The sequence below is a fragment of the Myotis brandtii genome, unplaced genomic scaffold (assembly GCF_000412655.1).
Source record: "Myotis brandtii unplaced genomic scaffold, ASM41265v1 scaffold344, whole genome shotgun sequence".
Taxonomy (NCBI): domain Eukaryota; kingdom Metazoa; phylum Chordata; class Mammalia; order Chiroptera; family Vespertilionidae; genus Myotis; species Myotis brandtii.
In genome coordinates this window covers 7,031,333-7,056,162 of record NW_005363247.1, presented here as the reverse complement: position 1 = coordinate 7,056,162, position 24,830 = coordinate 7,031,333, and the positions used below count along the sequence as shown (strand labels likewise).

The 24,830-nt window shown below is 40.3% G+C and overlaps 2 protein-coding genes across 5 annotated transcripts in view; one reads left to right on the top strand and one right to left on the bottom strand.

Moving 5' to 3' along the window:
• The window catches only part of RHOBTB3 (Rho-related BTB domain containing 3), a 54,713-nt gene extending 54,362 nt beyond the window's left edge, over positions 1-351 (bottom strand). Inside the window, exon 1 of the mRNA XM_014543937.1 lies at positions 204-351. Coding sequence (XP_014399423.1) covers positions 204-351 — 148 coding nt within the window. The remainder of the gene's footprint in view (positions 1-203) is intronic.
• Positions 352-12,343: 11,992 nt separating this feature from the next.
• The window catches only part of SPATA9 (spermatogenesis associated 9), a 48,168-nt gene continuing 35,681 nt past the window's right edge, over positions 12,344-24,830 (top strand). For all 4 annotated transcript variants that reach the window (XM_014543988.1, XM_014543985.1, XM_014543987.1 and 1 more), the window contains exon 1: positions 12,344-12,504. The gene's annotated coding sequence lies outside the window, so the exon portion shown is untranslated. The remainder of the gene's footprint in view (positions 12,505-24,830) is intronic.

Sequence of the window (24,830 nt, the reverse complement as noted above, 5' to 3'; positions counted from 1 at the left end):
GGGGAGGCCCCGGAGCCCGGGAGGCGGCGGAATATAAATGAATAAATGCACCGCCCAAGCCGGAGCTCCCGATCGCCAATCCGCCCGCAGCAAGTTTGTTCAACTCGAAAGGCTGTAACCAGAGCCAGGGAAAGGGGGGTGGGGCGCTGAGGCCCCGCTCCCTGAAGACTGGAAAAAGGAGGTTAGTGAAGCGAGGGATTCACGCCCGGCGGCCTCTCCAGCGGCCCGACGTTTCCCCCTTGGCGTGGACACAGAGTGTTTCACCACGTCTGCCGCTTTGTCGTTTGTCAACACGTACTTCAGCTCTTTTCTAAATTCGCGCTTGCGGGGTGCGGTAGGGGAAGGCGGCATTCATGCTGGTGCAGAAAGGGCTCTTTGTTCACACACCAATTGGCTAATATCGCTCTGGGGGGGATTATTTACAATTTCAAGCTACGTTTGGCATATTTTACCAAAAACTGCAGGATATTAAGTGCTGGGGTTCTTAGTGCCGTGGTTTTAAACAAGTTATGCATGAGGTGTTCGACGCTTTTACAAGCTGAATGTTAGTTTTCTTGGAGATATTTTCCCCCCAGCACACATTATGGCTACGTATTTCATAATAGTCCCTGGACCAACTGCAAAAATAATGTTCATGCTAATGCAAAGATACTTTAGATTCCTTCATGAAAACGCACTGTAGCAAAGGGCATGAGTGTCTCCAAAGGGCCTCACACTACCTCGGTGCAAATGAACACTGGAATCACTAATACCAAGAAGGGCAGAGGTTCCTCGGGGCTCAGCCTCTCCATAAACATGAACATTCTTACAAGTGCTCTGTGTTGAAAGAGTTCTTGTTTATCCCTTTATTCATTTATGTCGCCCTACTTTAAAATTTTACTGCTGCTTTTCTCAACAGAGCTATTTTGAGGGTATGAAGTAGGAGGTACTGAGTAGAGCAGGGAGAAGACTAGGGTAAGAGGACTTTGGGAGATGGGCCCTTGTTGCTCCCATGAAAAGAGTGTAATAGTATCTTATGCTCAGATGGGGCATGGTAGGAGGCATTCTTTCTGTAGTCACTGATTTAAAAAAAAAAATCTAATTTCCCTTTGCACTTAGTATAATTTATCTTTTAGTCTCCAGAACCTAAGCCATCCTATAATATTTAAGTACAAGTAAACCTTTTCTCTTGGGTCAATAGAAAATATATTTTTCTCGTAGCCCTTTCCAGTGACCACAGGTCAAAATCAAAGACACATAATGGATGCATGGATAAATAAAAATGTGATATATACATACAATGACATATTAGCCTCAAAAACAAGGAAATTCTGTCATATGTTACAACATGAATGAATCTTTAGGGCATTTTAGTAAGTGAAATTAGCCAATCACAAAAGAACCAAATACTGAATTTTCCCACTTATGTGAGATAGTTTAAGGTAGTCACACTCTTAGAAACAGTGGTCACTAAGAACTGGAGAGAGGGGGAAGGGCGGAGTTGTTTGTTCAATGAGTATAGTTTCAGTTGCAAGATGAAAAAGTTCTAGAGATCTGTTGTAAACAAGAGGCATATAGTTAACACTGCTGTAATGTACAGTTGAAAATGGTGAGGATGCTAAATTTTCTTGTGTTTTTACCACAATACCAAGAAGAGGGAGAGAGATACTGGGAAGTGGCAGGAAGGGAGACAGGATGCATTTCCCCTCAGTTATTGTGTGAGCCAGCCCTGTGCTGAGTAGGCATGGGAGCTACTAAGATACATAAGACTCAGTCTTTACCCTTGAGAAGCTCAGTCTACTACTAATGGTCACTATATTGTGAATATTAATGCACCCAATTCTTTTGAAAACATACTGGTTCCTTAAATAATTCTAATACAGGCTAATGAATCTAGTAATAGAAGTGGAACTACAAGAGTAAAGTCCAGTGAACATTAAGTAGAGATCTGTGTCTTCTGTATCATTAGAGCAAGTTCATAGAGAAGTAAACATTGTCTTAGGTCTTAAAAGATGAAGAGGAGATTTGGAGGAAGAGGAGGCTGGAAGAGAAGGAGTACTGGACATGATATGCAAATCACATGCAAAGGTGTGAAAACGTGGAAGATCGGGACTTGTTCTGGCAACAAGAGCTGAAATGAGTGCTGTAATAAAGCAGATTCCTTTATTGCAGCAGGTCAAAAAGAGAGTGGTAGAGACTTCCCAAGAGATTTCCAAAGGCAGATCTGGTGATGTTCAAGTTATAGATTGGGAATCCCTAGACCAACCTCTGAATGTATGACAAAGCCTGGCTAGATGCTAACCAAAACCCATTTTCTCTTCCAGGACCCATAGCTAAACCATATTTACTAAAGTTTTTGCATGTAGGTAGGATCATATGATTAGTTCTCACCAGTGGAACATAATCCCTGCTGAGCAGTTAAGAGAAGGTGTGCCTTCTGCACTCTCTTTTATCTTTCTATCTACCAACTGGATGAAACTAGGTCAACCTTGACACCAAATGTTTGAATTTGTTGGTCCGCAGTGTGGAAGAAGCTTGAGTCCCTAAATGACCAGTCACAGTAAAGCCTCCTCACAGCATGCATTGTACTGTAAGATGAATGAAAAAACATATATTTATTGAGTTAAACCAGACATTTTGGGGTCAATTATTACGGCAGTTAGTGTTAATTATCTTGGTTAATATACTATCACAGATGATCCACTTCCTGATATCTTAATGATTTTTTTCATAATTATCTTAAAACATTTTTATAGTTATTTCCCTTTTATTTACAACTAGATGCCCGGTGCACTGGGGGAGGGGGTGGTTCTTCAGCCCTGCCGGGGCTCCGCGATGGATCGCCCCTGCAGAGGGAGGCCCAGGCTACCCACTGCAGTGTTGCCGCCGGGTAATTTCCCTTTTATTTACAACTAGATGCCCGGTGCACTGTGGGAGGGGGGTGTTCTTCAGCCCGGCCGGGGCTCCGCGATGGATCACCCCTGCAGAGGGAGGCCCAGGCTACCTACCCACTGCAGTGTTGCCACCGGGTAGCCTGGGCCTCCCTCTTTGGGGCGATCATGGAGCCCCCCGACTGATCGATCGCCCCACCGGCCGGTGGTCTGGGCCTCCCTCTGCAGGGCGATCATGGGGCAATGACCAGGCCCCTGACCAATCGCCTCGCACCTGCCTTGGCTGGCCTGGCACCAGTGGGTGTCATAGTGTGGTCATCTGGACGGCCATTCCCCTGTTTGGTCAATTTGCATATAATGCTTTTATTATTATAGATTTTTATTTGGTTTATATATCTGTAGTTTCCCTCATTAGTAGCATTAAATGTTTTTTAACCAGGGTGTAACAAATTGGATTATCATATGTTCTCCAAACTCAAGGTCACTGGGGAACACACAGGAAGTACCTCCAGCCCAAACAACATGTTTTCCTATTTTGTTGGGTGAAATGCCACCATTTTATATTCATTTTGATAGATGTTCGTATCCTCAGATTAAAGGTAGCCACAAATGAATGTAAGGAACATGGGAGGTAACTCTGAACTATTATTGGTCCCCAGCTCATGAATATTAATATTCCAACCTTTAAAAAACATGTTGGTTCCTTAATGCCTAAAGAGGAAGCAAGTGTTAGTAAGGGCAGGTCTGAGGAAGGAAGCCTGTCATAAGATTTTTCCTACTGTGTTTCAAAGAAACTAGATTTCCACGGAGGAATCTTCAAATCCACCTGAAGAGGTAAGGGAGAAAAATGCCTAGAGGGGTCTGAGCCCCTACTGCTCCCACATCAAAGTCCTATTGCCATCTATTTTTTTAAAATTAGAGTTTCATGTTCATTTTTGTTAAGAATAGAGCTTTCTAATGTTACAAATTTAAGACTGCTTATCTAGAGCAAGGGTCTCCAAAATGGGGTGCAGAAGATGACCCCTTGAACTTCTATTTACAAGCATATATTTGTGTGTGTGTGTGTGTGTGTGTGTGTTAAACCAAAAGAGCGAAAGAAACTAAATTTTACTAATATTTAATATGAGGCTTGGCGCTGGCTGGCACTGCTACTTGATCTGTAAGTGGGCAAGCACTCGGTGTTCTTGGGAGTGGGTGGGAGCACAGCACAAGGTGGGGGACAGAGGGCTCTCTCCTTTGTTGATTGTCAACATATTGCCACATGTTGCAGCTTTTGTATCTAAGCGGATTTATGGATGATATTTAAGTAAACTAACTGTTACAGCATGGACCAATGGAGATAATATTAATAATGCAATAATAAGCAAACACAATTGGCTAAGCTGACATTTCTGACACCCTTTGGGAGCCATTTTGGGAGGTGGAAAACTAATGACTAATCAGATCTGACAATAAGTTGGCCACAATAATTGAAACATTGTTTCAGGTATGAATTTGCATCTTACTTTTGCTAACATCAACTTCACTCTAAGTGTGTAGTATAGTTAATAGATAATGATATGCTTGAACTGATCACAATTAGGTAGCCATTTAAAAACTAGGCATCCAGACATGAAGATAAAACTCAACAGTATTTGCAGGATATTAAAGAAAATTACTATTCGAACTGATACTCTAAAGAAAACTCACCAATTATAAATGCTATAAAGCCTCTTCTGAAGTTTCTTTAAAAAAAGGAAAGTCAAAAAGCAGCATACAATTGGGAAAATAGTTTTCTTTTTGCCAAGATAAAAATGGCTGAAATATACATGGGACACAAATGGAACAAAACAACAACTGCATTCCTTTGACAGCAAACACCTTGAGAATATGCACTTGATCTTAGCCAAAAGGCCGAGAAGCGATTCACCTTGAGAATATGAATATAAAATATTGCTCAAGACCCAAAGACATAGGTATTGGAACAAGGTACACAGTGTGGGAAATTTATGATAAGGTTAAACCGAAGGCACAGGCCGTTTTAATATATATATATCTCATGTTATGGTTTTAACAGATTCTGTTTCAGTGTGGTACTTATTAGATTGTGTTTTAATAACAAAATACATTTTAAAATAACATTTTTGGTGAGTTATTAAAGGAAAGTGATCGTTGAGAGGATATTCTTTCTCTAGTACATCTTTCAATGATATTTTTAAAAACAATTGACTTAAAAAAATAAAAAAAACTGTTGTATGCAAAACATGTATAAGTGTAACCACTGATGGATTAGTTGTTTAGACTAAAAAAATATTTTTACATGAAGGGAGGAGTCCAAACTAAGATTACAATGAGAGCAACTACATTAAATTCATTCACAATATATCTCATAGACAGTTACTTTAGAGAAGAACCTGGAGCCAGAACACACACAATATAGGATATTATCAATGTGGTTAGTTGTGTGAAAGCAAGATTTGCATAGCTGAATTTTTTAAAACATTTCCTCATTGTGAAGTATCACATAAAGAAAGGTGCATAATATCTTTGCACATAAGTTAATAAGTAATTATAAAATAAACATTTCTAAACATCCTCCAGGTCAGGAGAATAGAGCGTTATCAGCACTCATGCAAGGTCTACACCACACACACAACACACACACAACACACACACACACACCTATCTAGTTGCCCTCCCTCAGTTATCTTCTTTTTCTCAGAGATAATCACAAGCCTGACTTTTGTGATGATTCTTTATTTTTTCTTATAGTCTTAGTACCTATATGTGCATTCCTAAACTCATATTTTGGTTATCCTTCTCACTGAACTTTATAGAAGAGGCATCACAATGGATATGCTCTTTGTGTCTGGGTTCTTACACTTACCATCATTTGTAGGATTTTTCCGTGTTGATGTAGGTCTGATTTGTTCCTTTCATTTCTTTTTGTTGCTGAATAGCCTTCAATGTGACTATTCATTTATCCATTTCATTGTAGATGGACATGTGAGTTATTTCTGGGTTTTTGCCTATTACAAACAAAGCTGCTAGGACTACTCTTGTTTTAAAACATAGTTTCTGCCCTGGCTGGTTTAGTTCAGTGGATAGAGCATTGGCCTGCGGACTGAAGGGTCCCAGGTTCGATTCGGTCAAGGGCACATGCCTGGGTTGTGGGCTCGATCCCCAGTAGGGGGCATGCGGGAGGCAGCCGATCAATGATTCTCTCTCATCATTGATGTTTCTATCTCTCTCTCCTGCTCCTTTCCTCTCTGAAATCAATAAAAATATATTTAAAAAATAAAAATAAAATAAAACATAGTTTCTTGGTGGGTATGCTGTCACAGGGTAGGTGTATGTCCTACTTTGGTAAATAATACTGAACTGATTTCAAAAGTGATTTTAATGATGACACTTCTAATAGCAGGGCACAAGAAATCTACCCATAATCCTTTATACACTTAAATATACTTACTATATGCCAGATATTATAGTAAGTACTTTACAGATATTGACTTATTTTATTCTCATAATGACCCTATTGAATTAGGCTCTATTAGAATCCTAATTTAGAGGAGAGAAAATTGAGGCATAGGATGCTAAGTAACTTGCCCACAGCTACACAAGTAGTGAGTAGAGGAGTTGGGATTCCAATTTAGACAATTGGATCCAGGATCTGTGCCCCTACCCACTATGCTATGTTGATTATTGCTGTTTCCTTTGTTAGGTAATTTTTTATTGAAAATAATGCATGTAGCCCCTTTTGTGGTTGAAAATAATGAATATGGCCTATAAAAACTCTTATATCTTAATAGGCTTTTAAAAACCAACCTAAATATTTTTCAAATAAAATTGCTATGGATTTTGAAGTTCTTTGTGAACAATATAAAATGTACAACACCTAATTAGTTTGCTGCAACAAATGAGTAATAGTAGGCAAGATGGAAATGTATTCATCAGATTTCAGCCAAAATCTTTGCATAATGAGTGATGGGACTGAAAAATAAGTGTCATGATTTAGTAAAACAGCTAAGGAAGCAGTTCGACCATTTAAATCCACATATCTTGCTCAGTCGGCGTGACTCAGTGATTGAGCGTCGACCTATGAAGCAGGAGGTCAGGGCATGTGCCTGGGTTGCCAGCTCAGTCCCCAGTGTGGGGTGTGCAGGCGGTAGCTGATCAATGCTTCTCTCTCATCATTGATGTTTCTATCTCTCCCTCTCCCTTCCTCTCTGAAATCAATAAAAATCTATATAGATAAAAGCTTAAGCGACTGTTCAACCATCCGACCAGTAGCTATGACGTGCACTGACAATCAGGGGGCAGATGCTCAATGCAGGAGCTGCCGAGCTGTGGTGACTTGGCAGCTTCAGTTCTCAGGTGACACACCCAGAACCAGACAGGAGGGGGCCCGGTTCCGGGCTGTGTCACCTGAGAACCGTCCTCTCACAATCCAGGACCCCTCATGGGATATCAGAGAGCCTGTTTCGGCCCGATCCCTGCAGGCCAATGATCCCACCAGTGCACAAGGGACCCCACCCGTGCACAAATCCGCGCACCGGGCCTCTAGTATATTATAAATAAATATTGACGGGGAACCTCAGGCAGCGCCCCCCACCCTGGCGCCGGGGACCCAGGGGACCTGAGGGTACGCCCCCACGCCCAGCACCAGGCCGGGGAACCTGAGGCTGTGCCCCCAAGCCCAGCAGGGCTTGATGGGAGACCTGAGGCTGCACCCCTCACCCGGCAGGGCTTGACAGGGGACATGAGGCTGTGCCCCATGCCCAGCACCAGGCCGGGGGACCTGAGGCTGCGCTCTCAGCCCGGCGAGGCTTGTCAGGGGTGGGGTCAGCCGGGTCTGGATCTCACCCAATGGGGGTGGGACCGGCCAGGTCTGGGTCTCACGCAATTTTGAGGCACACGTAGGTGGACGGGGACTTGACTCTGGGTCCCACAGCATGCCCCAGACTCTGACAGGAGGAAGATTTTCATATACATTTTACTAATTTTCTTTCACCTCTGACACTTCTATTATAGAGAAAGGGCAAATAGCAATATTAAAATATTTCCTCTAATTAATTCCCTTTTAATGTGCATGAATTTCATGCACCAGGCCACTGGTGTAATTTATAAAAATATTGGGAGTATGCTCAAAATTATTTCTGATAGGACGCTGAGTCAAAAAAGTTTGCAGATCACTTCGTAAGTTATATAAATGTCTAACTACTATGCTGAACACCTGAAACTAAAATAATATTGAATGTCAACTGTAATTGAAAAGTAAATAAATTTCCAGACCTACTGGTCTGGTGCCTAGGGCTGTGCTCTAGAGAGCAAGCCTAGAAGGAAGGACACTGTGGTGGAGTCCTGAGCCACCAGGAAGCAGAACAAAGAATCTGGACTGGCTGCTGGGGGTCAGGGAGGCTATAAGAAAGGAAGTAGGAGAAGGCAACACAGATAGACTGCAGGTCTGCTTGCCTAGAAATCAGCCAAGTGAAAAATGTATTTGTATTGTATTAACTAATCTTATGAGCGATAAAGTTTGCAAATTTACACAAAAATCATAAAAATCAAGATTAGCATTATTTTTTTTTTACAAGAGCTTGCACATACTTCATATAGAGTAACCTAAGCAAAGTCATGTACCAGGGTTGGTAGCCATACAGTTAGTCATAAGAAAAGTTGACTTTCCTCATTTTATTATCTGGATAATTTTTCCCAGATAAATAGCCTACAGTTTTTTTCTAAATTGTAGATTTCTTCTAAGGCACAAGGCTGCAATATCCTCAATTCTGTTTGGAGAAGCTAAAGTGGGAATCCAAAATGTTATTTATATGCAAAATACTGCTATCCTATGCTCTTTCAGAAAAGGTCTAAAGTGTTTATTTTGTTTGTTTGATTGGATTTTTGTTACCAATCCACCTCTATCATTGTGCCCAGTCGTGTTTTTAAAACAACTGTTCTGCTGTTTTGTTTTGTTTTGTTTTTTTCAGTTAAAATGTTACTTTAAAATACCAATACATATTTATTCCTTTGAACTAGGACTGCCTATTTCTACCAGCATTTCTCAAAGGGTTGAACTTCAAAACAGTCCGGTTGTATGGCCTTTAATATGTCTGTTGTGTTATTTACCCCTTGAAAAATATGTATACAAGTATCTAATCAAGCACTATTGATTATATTATTTATTTATACATAATATTTTGTGAAGTTGTCCATTTGTAGCCAAACAGAAATACAGGATATTAGATTTGAATTCTTTGCCTATAGACCTTCTTTTTGAAGAACTCAGATACATTTTAAAAATAGCCCAGCTGGCATGGCTCAGTGGTTGAGCGTCGATGAATCAAGAGGTCTTGGTTCGATTCCCAGTCAGGGCACATGCCCAGGTTGTGGACTTGATCCCCAGTGTGGGATGTGCAGGAGGCAGCCAGTCAGTGATTCTCTATCATCATTGATGTTTCTCTCTCTCTCTCTCTCTTTCTCTCTCTCTCTCTCCCTCTCTCTCTTCCCTCTTCCTCTCTGAAATCAATAAATATATTTTTAAAAATAGATTTTTTTAAATATTACTATAACGTGGCTCTAGTTTTAACTGAACTAAAAGTTGTGCCATTTACAATGGTAAATTCTTCTGAAGTCTTCCCCATCATCCTTTGCACTCTTTCACTTGTCCTTTTCATGTGTCTCTGCTATGGCCAACCATGGGCTATCAACCCCACTGGGGCATTTCATAAGCATGCTTTGCAATGTTGTTCTTTTTCATTCAGCAGCTGACATAAGCCACTTAACCTGACTTCTGCCCTCACACAATACTTCTGATCCTTATTTTTCTTGACTTGCTTTTTACTTTATACTTCTGAGTCTATAATCCTGACTGCAGTTTAAAACTTTTTTAGCTACATGCCCTTGACCGGAATCAAACCCGGGACCCTTCAGTCCGCAGGCCGACGCTCTATCCACTGAGCCAAACCAGTCAGGGCAATGTTCTTTCTTCTTTTTCATTCAGCAGCTGACATAAGCCACTTAACCTGACTTCTGCCCTCACACAATACTTCTGATCCTTATTTTTCTCGACTTGCTTTTTACTTTATACTTCTGAGTCTATAATCCTGACTGCAGTTTAAAACTCTATTTTACAGTGAATAGCAATTGAAATTTTCTTATAGGTCTTCACTCCCCACCCCCACCCCCTCCTGAGAAAAGCCCAACTGATACCATTAAATATGAAGTTTGCAGGTTAGTTTCTTGGTTGAACAGTACTTTTGGCATTCTAACAAATCACCCAGCTGAAGCATTTAAATATTTTGGCTTATCTGAAGGGCATTTTTTTCTCTTGTTCCCTGCTTCTCACTTTCTCCAGAGGTCTCCTTGGTCACATTCCTACTGACACTGATCTCCATGCTCCTCTTTAGAATCCATTCTGTTTTTAATCTGGGACTTGAGTATCATTTTTGACTGATATTCTCTCCTCTCGCTTTTAAATGAAAACACCTGGGCTTCTGTAATTATTATCATCTCTTCAGCTATACTATCAGTTTCTTTCCATACTAGTAGTATAGTGAGATCCAAACCCCTTTCTCAGCCAATGACTGCCCCTCTCCTACATGGCTGATAGTTTCTGCTAACCAAGGGGCTTGTTCCATGAGCTTCTCAAGATGTTCTAGTGTTACGGGTTCCTTCCAGTGTTAGGACAAGGGCAATTCAGTCCACACTAAAAGGCATTCATAGCTTTCTCAGTGAGGTGACAAGAAGGGAAAACAAAGCAAAGATGCTTCTGGACTAATCTCAGCAGCAAGCAGAGCTGCCCAAACTCTCCTCTGAAATAGCCCCAAAAGAAAGGCACTTGAGCAAAGCCCCCAACATTGCATCCCTAACCCCCCGTCCCCTAGGGGTGGCATAAGCTGCCCACTGAACACTTTGGACTTTTTGTTTAAGTCTTCCCAAGTTTTACCTTTAAGCCACAGTATATCCTTGTTGACTTAGTATAAAAATAAGAATTAAATTGCTTGCCCTGACCAGTTTGGCTCAGTGGATAGAGCGTCGGCCTGCGGACTGAATGGTCCCAGGTTCGATTCCGGTCAAGGTCATGTACCTGATTGCGGGCACATCCCCAGTAGGAGGTGTGCAGGAGGCGGCTGATCAATGTTTCTCTCTCATGGATGTTTCTAACTCTCTATCCCTCTCCCTTCCTCTCTGTAAAAAATCAATAAAATATATATTTTTAAAAAGAATTAAATTGTTTGACAACAGGTAAAATTAAATGATGGGCCTTGTTTATACTGTGACTTCTCTTTCACATACCTTGGTTTACTACTATGGAAATTGGCAAATCTTAAAGAGAATTTAAGAAATTTGATGGAGGAGAAAACTCTTCTAGTGAAATCTGGCAAGAAATGACACTTTGTAGATCTGGCTAGTTATAAACTATCTTCTTGTAGGTGAACAGAAACAAAAGAATAATCAGTAATTGTTATTGGAATGTTTGTCGAGTTGGGAAAAAAATTCTGTTTTTACGGATCATTATGTCTACTCTTCAGAAGGGGGGGAAGAGTCTATGATTTCTATAAACAAAAAGAATGAGACACTCAGAAATGTGCAACCCTGGCATAACACAAGAAGTAATAGAATACAAACGAAACAAAACAGACCAAAAAGCAGAATTCACAGCGCTTTGTTGTGTTTTGCTACAAGCAGGTTAGAACTCACTAGCCTGTAGCCTTAAAATAGAGCAGTCTGTTTCTAGGTTGCTACCCATGAACAGTCACACATGTACACTATTATTAACTCCCATGCTAGACTCGAGAATTAGGAGGCATTTTCAGACAGTGTGTTTTATTAATTCACTGTGATGTCTAAGAAATTACTCAGCCCTCTTGCATTAACTATGATTACAACAATGTTTTGGTAACAACTTCATCATGGTCTCAAAGATTTTTATTGCAGGAGGTCAGATTGATTTAAATAGAGTCACTGTTCTAACCAACCAAGCTAGAAATGTCATAGGCAGAGGCCAGCTGGGCTGCTCAGGCAGGCCTCAGGGTATCATTGCCTCACTCAAGTCACATTTTCCAGGGCTCATTCCTTGCTTTTGCAAGTCCAGAAACTTTATTTTGTCAGGGTGCCCAGAGTTGATCTTACTCAAGGGACAAAGCTTGTGCTAACCCAATGCACAAGAGGCCAGTGTGTAAACTAGAATACTAATTTGCTCATTTATATTGAGAAAGGGAACTATCAAAGGGCCTAGAAACATTTGATATGTGGCCTACATTTTCCTTTCTCTGTAGGAAAGCCTACATGGGAAGCCCATTATTATCTTTCCAGTTCAGCAAACATTTAGTAAGCACCTAAGGTACAGGTCATTTTGATCCCAAGGATGTTTTTGCATAATAAACACTTTAATTAGAATTATGGGAACACTGAGTTGTCATAGAGACATTATTTTCCAAAGGAAACTACATTAAGTCCATTTATGCTTTGATAGACTTTTTCAAGTTTGCTCTTCTGATTGGCAGGTCCAGCCTTTTAGGAGAGACTAATACCTACCTGCCTGATGGAATTAGCCATGAAGATCACCCAATAGGCACATTCTACACAAAGCCACCTTCTAAATATGGCCTTAACCCAGAGCTTCAGAGGAATCTGATGACCTGATGAACAGGTATGCAAACAGTTGTGTATAATGAGCATGTGTTCTTTACCACTAGATTCTCCTATCAGGGAGTGATCTAAACCTTGGAGTCTTCCAGAGCCAACCTGGGCATTGAGGCTACAGTACTACCCACGATATCAGGACATTTCTAGGCCAAATTCTTCTTTAAAACCTTATAGCTGGCTTAACCCAACATGTCCCATTTCCTGGTATTCTCTACAGGCCCAGCTCTACCTTATCCTGGTCCTCTAGGTTAGCCCATGCTTTGCTTCCTGCCCAAACTTTCTACTTCATCTTCTACTTCCAATTGGAGTGAAGGATGAGAGCCAGACCATCACTCCATCCTCCTGAAAACTTCTGTCCTGAGATCCAAGAGAGACTATACTGCCCCCTTTCTCTTCCGTTGCTGTCAGTTAGCAACTTCACCGTCAACCCCTGTATGGTCCCCCATAACTGTTCACTGTTTTTCTCTCTACCCCAATATGTCTATGGTCCTCCATGATGTCAGAGTGGCATACGTCTTCTCACTGTTCCCCATCTCCGACTTTGACATCTCCTTCCTCACGTTTTCTGTCACAGAAAAAGGAAGCATCAAATAAGGAACTCCCCTGTTTCCCATTACTAAGCCCACAAATGTATATGCAGCTATATGCATGCTTTCCTTTCCTTCGGCCACAGTGCGATAAATGTTCCTCATCTTGTCCCTCTGACGAATTCCTCTGGCAGTGCTCTGTGTATCCCTTTTGACATTGGAGGGACTGCACGCCATCTATTTCCCTTTCCTTCTCCTGTGTCTTCAGCAGTGGCCTCTCTACTGTTTTGACTACCAGCATTTAACATGTCCAAGACTCTGGCTACTATTCTTTCTTCCCCACCTGGTTTGAAGCAAACTTTTTTTAAAATAAAAGATCTTTTAGTTATGAGTTATTTAATTCTTTCACTTGTCAGGACTTGTATGCTTCTCTGTAACAAATTTTCTTGTTTTAAACAGACTTGTTTTAAGTGCTGCAGCCGTGCTCATCTGAAAATTTATTATGACTTTTAGAATTCAAATATACAAGTTCGTAATGTTCAGCATTGTTTTTTCTTTAAACTTTTAAATTATGACATGTACAAAAAGTACAAAACCTAAATGTATAGTTTAATGAATAATTATAAAACAAACACCCATTTAACCACCATTCCGATTAAGAAGTTACCCCCCCCCCCATGTGTCCCTTTTGGATCGTTATCTTCTCACCCTTCTGGAGGTGACCACCATTCCGAATTTTATGATAATAATTACACAGCTTTTCTTTATGAGTTGAACTCTTTCTTTGCCCATCCAGGCCCACTCTTTTCTCCACCCTGCCCAGTATACTGGGAAGCTCGGCTGCATGAACCATAGGGTGTCCCCAAAAATATATACATACTTTAACTCAATTTTCACTCCTTTTCAGGTTTAACTGATTTGAAACAATAGGTGAAGCCAGACTAAGCTTTGAACAAAGAAAACTTATCCTGAAGTGCTACTAGACTTTTTTTTAATGGGGATAAATAAAAGATAAAGTTTACAGTACAAAACCCGCAACAATTGACAAATTGAGGGTGCACAAATACCAAATGAAATGATTCTTGATTGCAATTCCTCCATTGCTTTGTGTTATCAGCAGTGCCTGGACCAGAGCGGTCATCAGTTTGAAAACAGGCATTGACAAAAAAATTATTCATTTCTGTAGATTCTTTTAAATTTTGAAAATGAACTTTAAGTTAATAAACACTGACTTTATAATCATTCAAAGTGTGTATACATTTCTTGGGACACCTTGTACAGCAACAGGCTCCTTCTCCTTTCTGGCTTTTGGTTGCATTTAGTCAACAGGGAGGCCTGAGGGAGCAAAATAAGATAGGATATTTCCCTCTCCTGGTGTCATCCCTACCAAGTCTCTCCAAGGGCTAGTGGAGCTGGATTTGTCACCAACTGTATTCATCAGGGTAAGTCACAGAAACAGAACTATAGTGTTTCTCTGGCTAACCCTTATGAATATATAAACACTAGAGGCCTGGTGCACGAATTCGTGCACGGGTGGGTCCCTAGGCCTGGCTGGTGATCAGGGCCAATTGGAGCTGTCTTGCCCAGTCCTAATTGGGGCTGGGCCAATCAGAGCTGGGCCAATCGGGGCCTGCTGACCAGGGGGAGGGATGGGGGGAGGGACTGCAGGAAGTTGGCCAGCCGAAAAAAGGGACCAGGGGGAGGGACTGGCTGACGGGAGGGACCAGGGGAGGTTAGCTGGCCGCCGGAGGTTGGCTGTGGGAGCTCACTGACCACCAGGGGGCAGCTCCTGTGTTGAGCATCTGCCCCCTGGTGGTCAGTGCGTGTCATATTAATTTTCATTCCTTTTCAGGTTTAAATGATTTGAAGTAATGTGTGAAGCCAGGCTTAGCTTTGACCAAAGAAAATTTATCCAAAAGACTCTTATATGGGGATACATAAAAGATGAAGTTTATGATACAAAATGGGCAACAATTGACAAATTGAGGGTGCACAAATACCAAATGAAATGATTCTTGATGTTTGCAATTCCATTGCTTTGTGTTATCAGCAGTGCCTGGACCAGAGCGGTCATCAGTTTGAAAACAGGCATTGACAAAAAAAATTATTCATTTTTGTAGATTCTTTTAAATTTTGAAAATGAACTTTAAGTTAATAAACACTGACTTTATAATCATTCAAAGTGTGTATACATTTCTTTGGGACACCTTGTATAGCAACAGGCTCCTTCTCCTTTCTGGCTTTTGGTTGCATTTAGTCAACAGGGAGGCCTGAGGGAGCAAAATAAGATAGGATATTTCCCTCTCCTGGTGTCATCCCTACCAAGTCTCTCCAAGGGCTAGTGGAGCTGGATTTGTCACCAACTGTATTCATCAGGGTAAGTCACAGAAACAGAACTATAGTGTTTCTCTGGCTAACCCTTATGAATATATAAACACTAGAGGCCTGGTGCACGAATTCGTGCACGGGTGGGGTCCCTAGGCCTGGCTGGTGATCAGGGCCAATTGGAGCCCTCTTGCCCAGGCTTAATTGGGGCCGGGCCAATCGGGTCTGGGCCGATCGGCGCCTGCTGACCAGGGGGAGGGATGGGGGGAGAGACCGCAGGAGGTTGGCCAGCTGGAAAAAGGGACCAGGGGAGATTGGCTGGCCACCAGAGGTGCCCCCTGGGGGTCAGTGCGTGTCATAGCAACTGGTCTAACGGTCAAATGGTCACTTAGGCTTTTATATCCTATATAATAAAAGCCTAATATGCTAAGTGTCCGGTCGTCCAGTTGGCCGCTCAACCAATCAAAACGTAATATGCTAATGATATGCTAAGGCCTCTCAACCGCTCACTATGACGTGCACTGACCACCAGGGGGCAGACGCTCTGACCGGTAGGTTAGCTTGCTGCTGGGGTCTGGCCGATTGGGACTAAGCGAGACGGGCCAGACATGCTCTGGAGCCCTCCTGCCGCCCTCCCTGGCTGGCCAACCTCTCGCATCCCTCTCTGGCCCCAATTGTGCACAAGTGGGGTCCCTCGGCCTGGCCTCTGCCCTCTCACAATCCAGGACCTCTCGGGGGATGTTGGAGAGTCAGTTTCGGCCCAGTCCCGCAGACCAGGACGAGGGATTGGGCCGAATTCGTGCACCGGGCCTCTAGTATTAGTATATAGAGATAGACTTGACATACAAACTTTTGTAGTGTGTATTTTATATGACATATACCAAACAAAATAAGCATTGTTGAAAGTTTTCATGATAAACTCAGAGTTTCTGGTTAGGTAAGTTTGAGAAAGAGAGAAATTTAGTGAAAGAAAGATTAGAGTTTTGAAAATCTGTTAAATGATTAAAGGGACAAGCAGGGAGGGGAAGACTTAATTTATCTTTCCGATATAAAGCAGAGGATCTGCCTGAGGCCTCTCTGAGACTGACCTGTGGAGCAGTTCCTGTAGGAAGGATGAATCCTCTCTTGGTTGGAAAACATCATAGCCTAAAGGAATCAAATGGGCCATCGAAGAATTTGGTACTAATCATCCTAAAAGAGGTCTGAGGAATGGATTTTTTCCATGAGGGGGATAAGATCAAATGGAGGTGCTTCAGAATCGGTGAACCCCCAAACATTACAGAAAACGTTTTGCCTCTCCTCTTTTTCTTCCTCTGTGTCTTCCTTATTTTCCTTACAGAAATATAATAGTAAGGAAATAGATAAATGTTTCTTTAAATTAAAAATAAATCTGGGAAGGTTTCTGAGTAATAGGAACCTTAGACTGTTTGAATAGAAACCATGGACAAACACTAGAAATACAGTAGTCTGGGAATAGGTTTTCACTAACTCTTGTGTTGTTTCAGATTTAAATTAATGTTTGTGTGTTTCTTGACAGTTATTAGCTGTAAAAAATTATTTAAAATGAAAAGGCTTCTTACACTGTGGTAAAAAATTGGATAACTATTAGATTACAGTGAAATTCAATCTAGTCTACCGTCACTCAAATAAATGTGTAGTGTTGGGTTCAAAGCAGGCTCTCCATAAATACTTAATTAATTTTCGTTTTACAAAATTGTATTAGGGAAACATACTTCATAAACATTATTACCAGCTGACCTTTATTTGACTTTTAAAGAAAATGTTAAGCATTGGCTCTGGACATAATTGTAAAACTGAAAAAGTTGAGAATCAGCGACCTTTTTATTCTGATAAAACCATTAATATATTTATAAAATGCTCATTGACATGCTACTAACATGAATGAATTCATGAATGAAATATTTAATAGTATATATTTATATGAACTGTATTATGAGGGCTAGTTTTATCTCTCTACTGCCTTTTTTATTAATTGAATGGATACCCATATTTTATTTAAAACTATTTCTTATAGATTAACAACATAATTCTATACATATGAGTCTAAACGAAATAATTTTTAAATTAAATTTAAAAATTATTATCTTCTGTCAGCTGTTTCATATTAGTCTGTTTCTGTTTTGATTCCCCAAATCTATTTGTTATTATTTTAGACTAGCAGCTGTGACAACCATGCATCTGTCACATGTTCCAAGATAATGTAGTACACAGGACAAATAGATGGAACAAATGATTAGCCACAAAAACAGAAACCCAAAAGGGGGTCAGTTAGAGATTTATCTTCCACCAAGAGAAGTTATACATTTTATAATATGCAAGCATGAAAAATACTGCATTCAAGTGTTGCAAATGGAAAAAAAAAATTTAGAGAATAATGAAAGCTATTTCCAAGATTAGAACCATCAGATCTCTGCTACACTCTTTCACTTACACCAAAATAAGTTTAATGAGACTGTATCTCTGTGTGTCTTTCTTTGTGCGTGTGTGTTTCTGTTGTGTGGAAGACTGTCTTTTGTCCATGTATTTGTGTCTCTCTGTGCACATCTGTCAGTCAATATTTGTATATCTGTTGTATCTTGGGGGCAGGACCCAGAAGGTGGGAAAATAGTGGTATAAAAGAAAGGATTGGCCTGGTCAGTGTGGCTCAGTGGTTGAGCCTCGACCTATGAACTAGGAGGTCACCGTTTGATTCTCGGTCACGGCACATGTCTGGATTGCATGCTTGATCCTCAGTGTGGGGCATGCAGGAGGCAGCCAATCCATGATTCTCTCTCATTATTGATGTTTCTATCTCTCCATCTCCCTTCCTCTCTGAAATCAATACAAGTATATTTTAATAAAAGGATTGAATCCATTTCTGCTGGAATCCATCTTCCATCAGATAAGAAAAGAGAAAAGGAGAAGTGTATTTTTATTACAACCCCCCCCCCCAACAATAGGTGAAATAACTGAGCAATTTAATGTCTGAACACTTAAAACTTTAAAAATAAAACTTTATTTCAAAAGAAATGCTTGTTCATTATTTTATGTTTCAAATAAACAAATCTGACCACCCACTGACAACCACTTGATAATGTCCTTCCTGATGTGTGTGTGTGTGTGTATACACATATTTCTGTAAAATGGAATTATCCTAAATAAGCCATTTTTTTTATCAATATAGAATGAAATCAATGAATACTCGTTCATTCTATCCCTAACATACAGTACAGTGCAGGGTATGTAGAAGGCATTCCAAAAATAATCATTAAATAACTGGAGGAATCCTTTGTTTTGTCAATCTTTTCCCTTTGACATGTTTATGTTATTTATGAATTTCATAGAAAGTGAAGATTTTGGTCCTTTGGTATATATATTACAATTGCTGTTTTTCCCTATTTATATTTAATTTTAATTTTCCTTTTCCAAAAGAAAAAAAATACTATTTGAACACATAGTTTTATTGAATAAAGTCATCTGATTTAATAGAAATGGTGCTTTATTGTGACTTTTAAAGAAATAAATGTGTTATATAGGAGCAAAGTGCTGAATGCTCCTCGGTAGAGGCGCTGCTCTATTTAAATATGTAGGAATGGCCCTAACCAGTTTGGCTCAGTGGATAGAGCGTCGGCCTGCGGACTCAAGGGTCCCAGGTTCGATTCCGGTCAAGGGCATGTACCTTGGTTGCGGGCACATCCCCAGTAGGGGGTGTTCAGGAGGCAGCTAATCGATGTTTCTCTCTCATCGATGTTTCTAACTCTCTATCCCTCTCCCTTCCTCTCTGTAAAAAATCAATAAAATACATTTTTTAAAATTTCTTAATTATGTAGGAATGATTTATGGATACATAGAATATGTCAGAGAGCAGTGGATTTGAGCCCAACAGACTTGGTTCTTACCCCACGTCTGCCCCTCAGCAGCTATGTGATAGCAGAAACTCACTTAATGCCTCTCAGCATCTGTAAATTGGGGATATCCAGGCCTCCCTCCCCGAATTAGCACTGAACAAATGGTCTGTCTGTGACATTATATCCCTTGATAGGTATTTCCAAAATAAATACTTATTCTTTGAGGATACGAGAACAAACTAGATGTAGAGCCCCAGATCAGGCTGATTCTTTGCCCCAAATTTGAAGACAACATAAAAAATATTTTCTGCCACTATTGTTTTTAAATACCTGGGGTTTGCTGTGTCATGTTTCTACTTCTTGGAGAGAAATTTTTTTTCTCTACCAACTTTGTTGACCAAAAGCCAAGTACTTTGTGTTCTTAAGTTGTCCCCTGAAAGAATCCTTGGTATCATGAAATGAAACTACTGGTACAGTTTTAAATGGAACAAGCTACTAGACAATCCTTTAAGAACTTAAATACACTCCATTAACTTCAGTTCAGTAAAAGTAACACCATGAAATGCTTTAGTCCACTGTTATTATTTTCTAGAACATCACTGAATTAGAAATTGAACCTTACTATTACAGTGTGTTACCATCAATACGTGAAATGTAGGAAGGCTGTCAAACTTTCTAAGGTGACTGTTGTACAAGGTCTACATCTCATGGCCACTTTTATAAAATGATGTTTACTCGGCCTACAAATATTTACTTTAGCACTGATCTTACTTACATGGATCTTCTACTAACACTTTAGTCCAAGCACAAAAGCTTTTATTATTTTCATGAAATTTTAATTGCAGATCTTTAGGGGGATGTAGTTTATAAATATTAATTTTCTTGGCAATTGACCTAATACTATTTTCTTCCTAAATAGAAGCTTCCTTCTTGTCTAGCCCACGTCAGAGTATTACAAATTTTGATTTAATTTAGTAGGAATGAAGCTCAATGCTAATATGTTACATGTTGCCAGAACAGAATGGTTTATGATGATTTCGTTAATTTTGTCATTTGTATACATAGTAATACTTAAGTATGGTCTGCATAACCATTCTGTTTCCTATCTATATATACTAGTATACTGGTAAAAGCCTAAGCGACTGGCCGGTAACTATGATGCGCAAGGACCACCAGGGGGCAGATGCTCCAGCCTGTAGCTATGATGCGCACTGACCACCAGGGGGCAGGCACTCAATGCAGGAGCTGCCGAGCTGTGGTGACTTGGCAGCTGCAGTTCTCGGGTGACGCACCCAGAACCCGAGAGGAGGGAGCCCGATTCCAGGGTGCATCACCTGAGAATTGCCCGCTCACAATCTGGGACCCCTCGGGGGATGTTGGAGAGCTGGTTTTGGCCTGATCCCTGCAGGCCAGGCCGAGGGACCCCACCGGTGCATGAATCCATGCACTGGGCCTCTAGTCTTTACATAAAATCTAAGAGGAAATCTGCCTTTACTACATCCCTTTAAGAGAAAAAAACAAAGAGTTCTTTGCTGTTCCAATCCTCTAACTGCCAAGATAACACATATTAGACATAATTAGTTTTGCATTATACTGACTTTTTCATGTAAAATTTTAAAAAAAATACCCACAGATCAGATAGATACAGTTTAAATTGTTGACCAGGTAGATTTTATTTTAAAATAAAAGACATTGTTATTAATATAAATGTTACATTTATATAAATGTTATATTAATATAAATGTTATAATATAAATGTCTTCACAATTTAGGACTGTGAGCAATTTATTACATTTTAAACATGTAAGAATTGTTTTTGTACAGAGTAACTTAGAAATACATAAGAGAATTGGTTGGTACTGGATAAAAATAAATGTAGTCTCATGGTGAGTTTGGATAAACTGGCATATGGGCTGAGCTTTAAAGAGGTGTCATCAACTTGCTGTCAAAGTGTTGGATGAAAAGAGTGGAATGCATCCTTTAGTGTTTTCATTTTTGGCACTGTTGAGTGAACATAACAATTTCTTTATAATTATGTAAATTACATGGAATAACCAGTTTTCTTTTTCATTATATTTGAACATTGTTGGTTTGACCAGGGACACCAGCTTAAGTATCTAGGAAATCAAGTAATACATTGTATAATCATAAGTACAGGGGCCAAAATACAAAATCTGTATTTATAGTCATGCTCTGCAGAGGTTACAGTGTAAGTGAGTAAATCTAAGACTTCTAACCAAGGGCCATAAAAATATGTGGATTATCAATACTTAAAAGAATTTAATATGTATTTAAATGTATTTAACATTAGAGGCCCAGTGCACAAAATTCGTGCATGGGTAGGGTCTCTAGCAGCTGCCTGCTGCCACCGCCGGCCAGGGCTTCCCTTGCCCTGGATGCCACCTGGGGCCTCCCTTTGCACCCACCTTGGCCTGGCACTTCCCGCTCACCTGCTCCACCATCCTGCCACAGTCCTGCTCTCATCAGGGCCCATCGGGGCCGGCAGCGCCCAGCAGCGCCTCCACTGCCGCCACTGCCAGCACCATGTCGCTGACACCCACCATGTTCCGTGCCATCCCCTGGTTGTCAGCACACATCATAGCGAGTGGTTGAACTCCTGGTTGAACAATTTGCATGTTAGGCTTTTATTATATAGGATAATATATCCATTTGGAGAATACAGAAATACTACATTGTTGCATTGCCTCTGGTCTAATGCTTTGCCAATGTGCTTTGCATATAATAGAAAACCCCAGAATATTTTTTTTTTACCATCAAAATCATAAGACTTAGGAAACATTCTATAGAATTTCCATGAGTAATGTTTTTCATAAACATCACATTTACAGGGTGTTTTAGTATACTCTTTTCTTCCTGCCTATGACAAAGAATAGGCCAATAAAAACTGAACTGTTATTTTGAAATTTAATTTTGACAACTGAGAATCCCTGAAGACATTCCAGTAAGGTAAAACAATCTTTCCTTTCACCCTGGGAGTCTATTAAATTACAAAACTCTGCTGGTGCGTACAAATGCTTGCTTTTTGTGGATGAGAGGGACAATGGTCAGCCTTTATGTATGTATGTGGAGCTTGTTTGAGAGCTAAAAGTCAAAATGTCTCATAGAAAGGAACAAGACAGAATAATGTTTTCTTCCCACTAATTGAGGTCTTTATTTTTCAAAATGCATGCTCCTTTTTTCTGCAAAACAGCATTAAGTGTTTGGGGGTCGACCTTTGAGGTATCCATGAGAATTTCTACATTGTAAAAATCCCCCTGTAATAGTCCAATGCCGAAATACACTCTTTAAATCGTAAAGACCTATTTCTGTACTTATGAATACCACATAGAATTTTGAGGTGTGGATAATTTGGAGGTAAAAATATAACTTTAGTAATACATACTCAGGGAATATTGCTAATAGGTGTAACACTATATGATATGGGGATACATTTTTATTTATCTTAAATGGGAAATATATAGCTATCATTAGAGACTTTATTATTATTATTAACATTATTTTATTTTGAGAATAAAATAGAATTTTGAATAATAAATTTTTAAAATCATAAGCAGAAACAAACTCGAGAATGGGACTGTTGAACTACTTTAGGCCTAAAGTAATTATTTATTTTTTAAATGGAAATATAACCAGACAAATTTAATACTTTGATTTGATTGCAATCTCTAGTTGCAATAATTTCTGAGTGACTTTATATTATGTCTTCAGATATTTTTGGAAACTTTTCAGAAAAATATTCATTTACGGGGGCCTTCTTTTCAGATTCTACTCTAATGTATATTTGAAAGGAAAACTTTGCCTTTGGTTGATTAGGCTTTGGAACAGCAAAGCTTGACAGCACAAAAACTTATGATTGGAGGGGTGGGGAAAAGAAAAAGGAGGGACTTCTTTGTTTTTTTATTCTGGGCCAGCTTTAGCTCTGAGGCTTGGCTCCAGCTCTGAGGCCTCGGCTGCTGAAAGCAGGTATCTGGTTTGTTTGGGTTCTATAATCGAAACACTGTTTCAACTCCAGCTCTGAGATCCCGGCTGGCTGAAAGCAGGTTACTGGGGTTTTGTTTAGCTTCTATATTTGTAATAATGTTTCAAACTGCAAGCTCAGAGGCCGGCAGCAGCAGGCGGGGAATGTTGGCTTCCTCTGTCACTGGAGCAAGCAAGCCTCCTGTTAGCTTCAAGCTGCCTGGCTGCCAGCCGCCATCTTGGCTGGCAGTTAATTTGCATATCGCCCTGATTAGCCCATGGGAAGGGTAGCGGAGGTACGGCTAATTACCATATTTCTCTTTTATCAGATAGGATTGCTTTGCTTGGAATGCTTTAATTATAGATTGCCTATTCCAAGGTGGAGGAGTCTATAAGAAGACATATTGCTGCTCAAAAACCCTTTTTGGACAGTGATGACTACAGATTTAATGAGTGAGATGTAAGGAAAGAAATATTTTAATTTAAAACAGATTTATAACAATTTTTAAGGCTAAAATAAGATCTACCTCTCAATCAGAGGAATATTTCATGTCATATACAGTTAATTTTTTCAAGTGTTGTATAGATTGCAGTTGTCAGATATTCACCTCAAAATCTGAGCAAGTTACTAATGAAAGAAATGCCTTGTGTAGGTTCATAGAAAATAGCAAATAAGTAGTTTGAGTCTGTTCCACTGGATGTATGTTCCAGTAGAGCAAGGGTTTTTGTCTGTTTTGTTCATTACTCAATCCCCAGTGCTGAACAATGATGACACACAGTAGGTGCTCAATAAATATTGAATGAAGAAGTCCCCTTATCATAATTACTGTCTCAGTGGATAGAGCGTCAGCCTGCAGACTGAAAGGTCCCTGATTCGATTCTGGTCAAGGGCACATGCCCAGGTTTCAGGCTCAATCCCGAGTAGGGGGCATGCAGGAGGCAGCCGATCAATGATTCTCTGTCATCATTGATGGTTCTATCTCTCTCTCCCTCTCCCTTCTTCTCTGAATCAATAAAAAACCAACAAAAAATAAATAAAAAGAAGATACATCTATATATATAAAAGCCTAAGTAACCTCTATGACCGAGCGACTGGAACAACCCATAGACCAGTTGCTATGATGCACACTGACCACCACGGGCAGACGCTCAATGCAGGAGTTGCCCCCTGGTGGTCAGTGCGCTCCCACAGCCAACCTTCCCCGGTCCCTCGCCCCGGCTGGCAAAACTCCCGTGGTCCCTCCCCCATCCCTTCTCCCATCCAGTAGACCCCGGCCCAGCTGGTGGCCGGCAAGCCCTGGCTGGCCTGGCCCTAATCAGGACAGGGTGAGACCGCCCTAATAGGCCCTGATTGCTGGCCAGGCCTAGGGACCCCACCTGTGCATGAATTTCATGCACTGGGCCTCTAGTATACTTATAAATTGTTATAAGACATAAAGAATTATAGTACATTGGCATCTGTACACATGATTAAATTTTAGAAAAAGTATTACCTTCGAAAACCTTATGTGCCCTTGTCCAACCCTATCTCTTCATTCCTCCCTCAGAGGTAGCAATCACTATCCTGAATTTTATTTTTTTCTTTCTTTCTTTCTCTCTTTCTTCTTTCTTTCTTTCTTTCTTTCTTTCTTTCTTTCTTTCTTTCTTTCTTT